Source organism: Kryptolebias marmoratus, linkage group LG15 (assembly GCF_001649575.2).
Source record: "Kryptolebias marmoratus isolate JLee-2015 linkage group LG15, ASM164957v2, whole genome shotgun sequence".
Taxonomy (NCBI): Eukaryota; Metazoa; Chordata; class Actinopteri; order Cyprinodontiformes; family Rivulidae; genus Kryptolebias; species Kryptolebias marmoratus.
Window position 1 is genome coordinate 205083 of NC_051444.1, and position 9460 is coordinate 214542.

General features: G+C 41.2%; 1 protein-coding gene across 1 annotated transcript in view; it reads left to right on the forward strand.

Moving 5' to 3' along the window:
* LOC108251361 (cell migration-inducing and hyaluronan-binding protein) overlaps positions 1-9460 on the forward strand; it is a gene marked incomplete at its 3' end in the record, with an annotated part of 47937 nt that overhangs the window by 15298 nt on the left and 23179 nt on the right. The window contains 7 exon segments of the mRNA XM_037979644.1: positions 2980-3116; positions 3505-3642; positions 4052-4190; positions 4307-4540; positions 5177-5356; positions 7202-7272; positions 7396-7491. Of these exon segments, the coding sequence (XP_037835572.1) occupies positions 3062-3116; positions 3505-3642; positions 4052-4190; positions 4307-4540; positions 5177-5356; positions 7202-7272; positions 7396-7491 (913 nt within the window).

Consider the following 9460-nt stretch of genomic DNA (forward strand, 5'->3'; position numbering starts at 1 on the left):
ATCATCAAAATTAAACGAAATAAACATTTGAAATATATGAGTTTGTATGTAATGTATGAATATAATATACAAGTTTCACTTTTTAAATGGAATTACTGAAATCAATCTACTTTTTCATGATATTCTAATTTTATGACCAGCACCTGTATGTTTGATTGACAATCCTTTAACTCTCGGCTATGTTAAAACATCAGATCCAGCTCAGACGGTACTGAGAGGTTATCCAACGTGTGTTCCAAAGTATCAGTGGGCCTAAACACTCCAGTTTCACCACTTATTGATTTAGAGAAGATCAGCTGGAAGTCTTTGTCAGCTCCTAACTCATTCAGGTTACAGTTAGTTCTTTGTCAACATACTTTAGAGACTTTTTTTATTAAATTGCACAACTGCTGTAAATCTGTAGCTTAGCAGGTCTCTTTTTAGCGCTGCCTCCAGTCTAAAACAGTTTGAACTGGAAGATCTAATTAAAGCAAGAATCTTATATGTTTCTGTAGCCTATTATAGGGACTCACGTGCTGCTTAAATGGAAAAATTTCTGAAGCAGCTGAAGCAGCAGACACTGGATGGATTTTTATTTCATTTCCCACTCAAAGGTCCCATCAGCATGGATTGTTATCATAAGTTTAGTTTTGTAGCATGGCTCGCCTACTGTGTAGGTCAGGATTTCATGTGTTTGTCTTCTGTTTCCTTCACTTAACTGAACTTTAACCTGCAGCCTGTTTGCAATGTGATCCTATCAGATACATCCTGTCAGTTTTCCTCATGGGTTCTCTTCTGTTTGCAGAAAAAAAGAGATGTACTCAGAAGAGAAGACAGAAACACATTTACTCTGTGTTGTCACTGAGCACTTCCTGTCTTTGAGGGTATCACTGGGCTCCATCCTCTGAGGTTTTCATTGGACTCATTCCAAACTGACTGTGATTCTTTGAGGGCAAATCATGACAGGCCTTACTGAGCCACATGCACTAAACCATTATTATTTTAGAACTTTAGTGTAGTGAATGTATGCAGATCATCATTGGGGGTTTTCTTCCTGATGTTCTCCAGGATCTTGGTTGGTTCATCCTGTATAGTGGCTCTGATGCTCACTGGTCCTCTGCCTCCCTCCTTTCTCTTAGTGTTCAGTCTCAGGGGGCTGGACTTCGGGTGAAACCCTCCTTGCATTGTGAGGAACATTCAGTGGCTTCTGTCTCCTCCTTTGGCCAGGTTATTATACCAGCAGGGTAAGACTGGCACTGCATTCGTGTTGAATGCTGGTTCTTCGGGACCTGTAGGTATTTGGTTGTGGCTAAATTGCTTGTGGCCTCATCCTGGTTGCCATTTGGATTAGGATTCCAAGGTACTTGTAGCTGTCGTGCACAAAATCCCTCTTGGATACAATTGGACCGAATGACATTTCTATGTCCTTGCTGTATATCCTGATAAGGTGGATCAGTGAGTCGATGTCTTGCTTTTTTTTGGCATACAGCTTGATGTCATCCATGCAGAGGAGGTGACTGAAAACTGTTCCACTTAGGACCTGCTGTCCATAGCCACTCTTTGCGATGACCACAGTTTCTATAGTTCCCATATAGCCCCTCTCTCTTCTCCCTGAATGTCTTCTTCCAGTAGAAACTACTATTCAGAGGTTGGCACTGGTGTTCGAACCCTTGATCTTCCTGCACCAAAGTCATGTAACCATTGCACCAACTCTCAGCTATAGAAATATATATATATATATATATATATATATATATATATATATATATATATATATATATATATATATATATATATATGTATATGTGGGGGGTGGGGGGTGGGGGGTTGTATATGGTTGTTTATGTATAGAAATGTGTGTATAAGCATATGTTTTGTGTGTGTGTGTGTATAATCATAAAGTATGTATGTACTGTGTATATATGGGGGGAGGGGTCTGTGTGCGTCTTTCAGTACCCACAGACTGAGGACAGCATGCTCAGCCTCTGACCAAACGTTCTTTTTCCTCTTTTAGAAAAGACCCTTTGCTCCCCCCCCCCCTCCCCCTCCTGCTTCAGAGTAGCTGTTGAGGCAGATCTGTTGAAACTGGTTGCTGATTGAATCATGTCACCAGTTTTTGTTGTAGGCCTCAGGGTGTTTCTAATGATATATATGGTTTCAGCAGTGTGGGCAAAGCTTCTTTGTGCCCTCAAAGCAGAATCTGATGCCAACCATAATGTGATTATAGTAATCATAGCAACAGTTTTCAACAAATTAACTCTGTTAAACAGGAAAGGAACTGTGCAATGAGTAAATATAATTACCCTTCGTGCAAAACTTATGAAGGCAGTAAAATGTTATTTATCCGTGTTTCTGTCTGTAAGTATTTACAGTTGAAACCAGACCTTTACATACGCTATATAAAAAGATATATGCATTTTTTACACTGCCTGACCTGAAATCAGAATAAACTTTCCTATTTTAGGTCAATTAGGATTTTCAAAATTATTTCTATTTGCTGAATGCCAGAATATTGAGAGAGAGAGAGAGAGAATGTTTTTAAGGCATTTTTTATTACTTTCTTCAAAGTCAAATGTTTAAATACACTAAGATTACTATGCTTTTAAATAATTTGGGACATTTGATGTGATGTCTTTGGAAGCTTCTAGGTTTATTAATAACATCTGAGTTAATTAGAGACACACCTGAAACCTGCAGCAGCTGCTCTCCTCAGCTCCAGATGTTTACAGACTGATGGTAGAAGAAGATGCTGCACAGAGGAAAACATGGACCTGGAATCTTTACTATATTGATATGTTTACTATGTTGTATTGTGAATAAAATATGGGTTTATGAAATTTGCAAATCATTGCGTTCAGTTTCTATTTACATTTTACACAACATCCCAACTTTGTATATTTAGTGGTTTGCTGGGGATGGGGACTTCCTGCTGTATTTGGACACTGGGGAGACTGTTAAAACTTCACTTCTTACTGAGTTTTCTACATTTCTTTGCTCTAGGTTCCTTTTGTGGCCTCTCTCTGCAATCTTCAGTCTTCATCTCTCCCTCTGAAGTCTGCAGGAGGGACAGTGATCTGTGAACATGAAGACATATGTTGTGTTTTTTACAGCTCTGCTGTTACCAAACATCCAGGCAGGTAAGTACAGATTTAACCAGTCAGTAATCAGATTACTCTAATAGGTACACTTCAACAAAATATTGAGACATCTAGAGTTAAACCAGTCGGATCAATGTTTTGTGTGAATAAAATACAAACCATTGATCTAACTAGAATTCAACCAGCTGCAAAAAATAAGTCAAAGTTTGACGGACAGCTCTGACCCCCTACATTGTTGTAGATTTTGATAGCTTTTCTTGGTTCACTAATAAAATATTTTGAATATGAATATTTTATTAAGTCTACACCATTAAACTGAAAAATAATGTGGAGATTTTAGCAAACAGTGATATGAGATCAGTGAAAGTAGTCTTCTCTGGCCGTCACCTCTGAAAATTAAATGATTGTGTTGTTTTATTTTCTGCAGTGTGTCCAGATAAAGAGCCAGGTCTTCAGCTGTGGACTCCAGGACATAGTGAAGACCATCGTGTTACCATCAGCCACAATCAGAAAGTCCTGCTAACATCTTCAGCTACTGTCCACTCTATTGAGATTCTTAATGGAGGTACGATTGGTGATCCACGCTGTTTTCTGCATTCTTTAAAATTAAATATGAATCTGAGTCAGTTTTGTCTTTATTGTTCAGAGAATCAGGAGTTATGGTCAGTGGTTTGGGTCTTGGTTATGGTCCGGGGATAAAATTAGGAATTCAGGTCAGGGTCAGAATGTGCTGTTTTTTGGTTTAAGAAACTATCTGGATCTTCTAAGAAGTGTTGTTGTATATCAGATGTTTGTTCAATAAACTCATAAAGCAGCTTGTTCTGAGCTGAAGCTGCTGGGTTTGATTCTTGGTTAAAGAGGTTCTGGTGTGGCTCTGTGTGGACAGCCAGAGACCAGGTCTGTCAGTCATGCCAGAGGACAGCTGCCTGGAAGTTTCTATAATCTTCTCCCCCTTCTTCCTTTCTCCTCTGTAGGAAAGCTGGTGATCGCCGATACCAAACGGCCCATTCTCCTTCGGACAAAACATATTCTAATTGAAACCGAAGGAGAGCTGCACATTGGAAGTCCAGACTGTCCCTATAAGGGCAACCTCACCATCTCTCTGTTTGGAAGGTAAATTGTATTTAAACTGAGTCGGAACACAGAGAGATACATTTTTACATCTTTAAGCTACGTATAACAAGAATTAGCGTGTGATCAATCCTACTCACGTCTCATCATCCTGTCAGACTGGACGACAGTGATGAAGAACACCCGCACTTTGGGAGGAAGTTCATTGGAGTGGGAACAGGCGGGACTCTGGAGATGCACGGGAAGAAGAAGCTGTCCTGGACTTTCCTCAACAAGACCCTTCAACCTGAAGACAACCAAAACCAGTACTTGTTCCAGAGAGGCTGGGGAAACCGAGGCATCATTGTGCATACGATGGATCCAAACACCGGGAAGGTTCTGCACAAAGACAGGTGAGCCTCCAGTCCACAGAACTACGACAGCCCCAATCCATCCCCTGGTGTTTGGATGGAGTTGTACCAGTTTAGATCAGTTCTGACCATTCATATGGAGACGTTTCATATTTAACACTTTAGTATGTCTGTCACTTCTCTGAAGAATCTCTGTGTTGGTTCCACCTGTAGGTTTTCAATCCACTTCACTTTATTTATATAGCTCCAATTCACAACAAAAGTCGTCTCAGGTCTTCACATACATTACAAAAAGCCAATCAGTAAAAGTTTTCTATCTAAGGAAGCAGCAGATTGAGTTGAACCTTCACTTCATCTCAGTCTCCCATCCTGAGCAGCAGGTTGGTGACAGTGGAAAGGAAAAACTCCCTTTGAACTGGAAGAAAACTCATCAGAACCAGAACCAGAACCAGGACAGGCAGCCATCTGCTTCAACCAGCGAGAGATAAAGACAAACACAGATTCCATCTTTGTATCTATGCAAGTTTTTATCAGAGTAAAACCTGGTGTCAATATTTATCAGTTAAGGTTTTTTCTGATGAATTTCAGGCTCTCTTTTAGGTGATTTGGTTGTTTTAATTATTAGAATAATTGGATGCATTCCATGCTGTTTGTTTTAACTTCTGTTTGTTTCCACAGGTTTGACACTTACCGCAGTAAGAACGAGAGTCATCGTCTTGCACAGTATGTGAATCATATTAAGGCAGGGCTTATTTTGGCCATGGTGGTCAATGATGAAGGATCCAACAACTTGGAAGACTCGGCCAAGAGAAGCCTGTCCAGGCTGGGCAGTCGACACATCCACAGTCTGGGTTTTCGGTAAACTACTAAAATCCTCCTCAGAAGCATGATTTTACAACTCTTTAAATGATGCACTCACTGGACACGTGTTCAGGTCTCCATGTTTCACCATCGTGATACCCGTCCCAGACCATGAGAGTCTAACAGGATTTTGTGAATTCAACCAGGAATAATATTGTTGTACACACCAGCTGTGCATGGACGATGATGGAACTATGGAAACTTTTAGATGTTAACTCAACATCTCAGTCAGCCTGAAGAGGCTTTTTTTCTCTCGTAGACAAAAGAAATGTTGATTTAGAGGGATTGTGTGTGCCTCTGTGTACCACAGCCTAAAAAGTAGTTCAGTGGAAGGCAACTGGACTTCTTTTCTTGATTCTTGTAGACATTTCAGCTGTCATCCAAAAGGCTTCTTCAGTTCTGACCATGGATGAGAGGCTCATAAGTCATTGTTATCATGATCGTAATAATAGAGCCGTTAGGTCAGATGAGTTGCTGACCCTCCTGTCCATCCTGAAAGTTGTTTGAGTCGTTGAAATTTGATAAATGCTGTGAGCTGTTTAAGTCACATGTGGCTGTGAAACTGAGTCAAGGCTGATCTATAGGTGTTAGAGAGATGAAATCCTGAGGCCTCCTCTTCTGATTAATGTTGGTTTTTCGTCTTTGACCTAGACGGCTTTTTCCCTCTCTTTCAAACCACCTGTCTTCTCTGTCTAAAACCCACATGAATGTTCTCAGATTGTCCCTTGTCTCTGAGATTTAGATGAACTGCTGAGTGTTGACCTGACGAGCTGCTCTTCTGTGTAGTTTCTGTTTGGTTTCTCCAATAAAGAAGTTTGAGCGTTCCTTGCTGCACTGGACTGCAGACACACACTTGTTCCACGGTGCTTATCACATCTGTTAGCCTGATTTCAGAGAAGATGCTGTTGAGTTTTGGAAGGAAAGACTTGTGGTGAATGTCTGAATAATTCAGTGAAATTAAATTAAACTCTGTAGAAACGGCTTCAGGGAACTCTAAGAGGATTTCATAAGTTACTTGCGGACAGTGTGAAGTTATTTTTTGTGATGGTTTTGCTCAGTGACTGTGGATGCTTTTAAAGACAGAACTGAATGGTTGCAGTAATGAGACAACAGAAGGATTCCTGTCTAATGATTCTCGTCGCCTGCTCTCTCCTCAGCAGTGCCAAACTCTGGTGACATCAGGATAGAAATGCTATTTAATTGGATATAAGATCCATCAACCACAGACATTTTACCAACTTGGAATTTATGACACAGATTTTAATTTGACGTACATTTTCAGTTGTTTAAACTGTTTACTGTGATTTATTGCAGCTAAAGACTCAGAACTAAGTCCCTCTGCTTCAATAATGCTTCACAAAAACTGACTGAAGGTCACTCAGACAAATATCTGTTCTTCACACATTTATGGTTGTCTTTCTTCTGTGCACGGTGGTCCTTTCCACTCATGTATTCAGGTTTGAGGCACTCGTGCACAGGTGTGTTCAGGCTTGAGGCACTCATGCACAGATGTGTTCAGGCTTGAGGCATTCGTGCACAGATGTGTTCAGGCTTGAGGCACTCGTGCACAGATGTGTTCAGACTTGAGGCACTCGTGCACAGATGTGTTCAGGCTTGAGGCACTCGTGTGCAGGTAGCCAGTTTTGAATGACCTGGTTCCTGCACAGATTTGCTGTCACATATAAAGACCATAAATCGTTATTTGTGTTATTGCCGTAAGAGATGTGATGAAGCTCTTTTTGTGTTTGTGTTATACGATTGAACATGTGTTTGACTTTTCACCTTCTGTTTTGTGTGACCTTTGACCTTTTGCATTAAAAGCTGTTTGTTTTTCCTCTGCAGCTATCCATGGACGTTTATAGTTAAAAAAGGTGACGTCTCTTCTGTTGTGGAGGATTACTCAGTTTATCAAGGTAGGAATCAACAGAAACCAGTTTTCAGAACCATGACATCTCTTTTTTAAGTAATGAAAAAACATCTGTGACAGAAGCTTGTTGTTGTTGGATTGTAGCAGTTTTATAATGTGTGTTTGCCAGGAACCAAAGCTTCATCACAGGCTCGGAGTTCTGGTGTTTTTCCATCAAGGTCTGGTGAACTCTTCACCATCACCGCCAGCAGCCAGTGGGTGCAAGGTAACTCCTCTAAAACTCAGTCCCAGCAGAGACTAGCTGTAACACATATACAGTCATAATTTACAAACACACCCTCATTTAACTTGAGACAAGAGGGTTTTTAGAAACAAAGACAAGGAGAGAAATGTCTAACTCTTATTGCTTCAGCGGGAGTCAGTTTGCTGCTCTGGTGCATACAGGTGTGCGTTAACACAATGCCAGGGTGGAAAGACATCTGAAATGAACTTAAAGAAGCCATTGTAGGCCTGGGTTTTCCTCCTGGACCTGTTAACCCCCCTCCCTGACCATGGCTAAGAGGAAGAAAATGGATGAAAACTAAAATATATCCCTTCTATTTAGGGAAGTCGGTAAAAAGCTTCTAATGTTTAGTTTTATTCAATCCCAAACTCTCATGGAAAGCTACTGCTCTTCTGAAACAGGAAGAGACTTCCACCAGAACCAGGGGGAGCAACCATCATGATCTGTCAAAGTTTAATCTCACTTTTTGATGAATGAATCAGGCAGACTGATGGATAAATGGGCTGACAGACTTCTATTTCCAGTCGTCTCTGCATAAAACCTTAGAACTGAAAAAGACCATGCTTCATTTTTTACTTGTATAGAATAGAATAGAGCTTTATTGTAATTGCACACAATATATTTTAAAATGCAATCCCTTTCAGTGCCCCAGAAAATAAAATCAATATGAAAAAAACTATAAATAGTAAAACCACAAAAACACAATAAATAATAACGCTAAAAGAGACCCCAGCTTAAGATGCACGCACACACAACCTCATTCTTTCAGCACAGAGTTCAGTTCATTGATGGCTCTGAATAAAAGCTGTTTCTCAGCCTAGTAGTTTTTGTCTTCTGTGTCCTTAAGCGTCTTTCTGAGGGCAGCAGCCGGAGCAGAGAATGTCCAGGGTGAGAGGGAACATCCTGGACAATGTTCTGTGCTCTCGTCTGGCAGCGAGCATCAAACAGGTCTTCAAGGGAGGGCAGAGGACAACCAATAATTACTGAGCTGTGTTTATGACTCTCTGGAGTGTTTTCCTGTCTGCCAAGCAGTGGTAGAAGGACACCAGCAGAGTTTGGGTCAGGTGGTTGTTCCTGAGAACCCTCTGGAAATGCAGTCTCTGCTTGGCCTTCTTTGGTGGTGTTTACACTCCAGGCCAGGTCGTCCTCCAGATGCACCCCCAGGAACCAGAAGTCCGAGACCCTCTTCACTCTGTCCCTACCAATGAACAGTGGTTGAATTATATTTCTGGACCTGCTAAAAGCCACTACCATCACCTTTGTCTTGGTGGTGTTAAAGATCAAGATGTTGTTGTTGCATCATAATAACAGCTGCTCCACCTCATCCCCCCCAGAAATGAGCCCCACCACTGTGGTGTCATCAGCAAAGTTGATGATTACCAGAGTGTGTGGGGGTGCAGCCATCCATGTAGTTGTTGGAGATGTTTTGGATGATGGTGTGGAGCTACAAACTGTCCACGAACAGGACCTGATGTGAGTGCCTGGGCGGTCGTGGTGTTGCCGGATGTAGTTCAGACCCATATTTACTGCAGCATCCACTGACCTGTTTGCCTGGTAGGCAACTTGCAGGGGGTCCATCAGAGGTCCTGTGATTTCCATCAAGTGGGTCAAAACCAGTGTTTCAAAGGTTTTCATCACTGAAGATGTCAGAGCAGCAGGCCTGTAGTCATTCAGACCTGTGATGGAGGGTGTCTTGGGGACTGGAATGATAGAGCACTTGAAGAAGGAGGAAACTTCACACATGCTGGTGTAGATTCTCAGTCATCCAGGCCATGGTAAATTAAAAAAAAAGTTAAAAAACAAAAACAACTGGACTTCTATTCTGTAGCTGAAGACGTTTCGCTTCTCATTCGAGGAGCTTTCTCAATTCAGAAATAGAGAGTGTGGAGTTGAGCTTTTAAAGCTGAGATGTGATGTAAGCTGGATTGCTTGCAAATTGTTCTCACTCTCC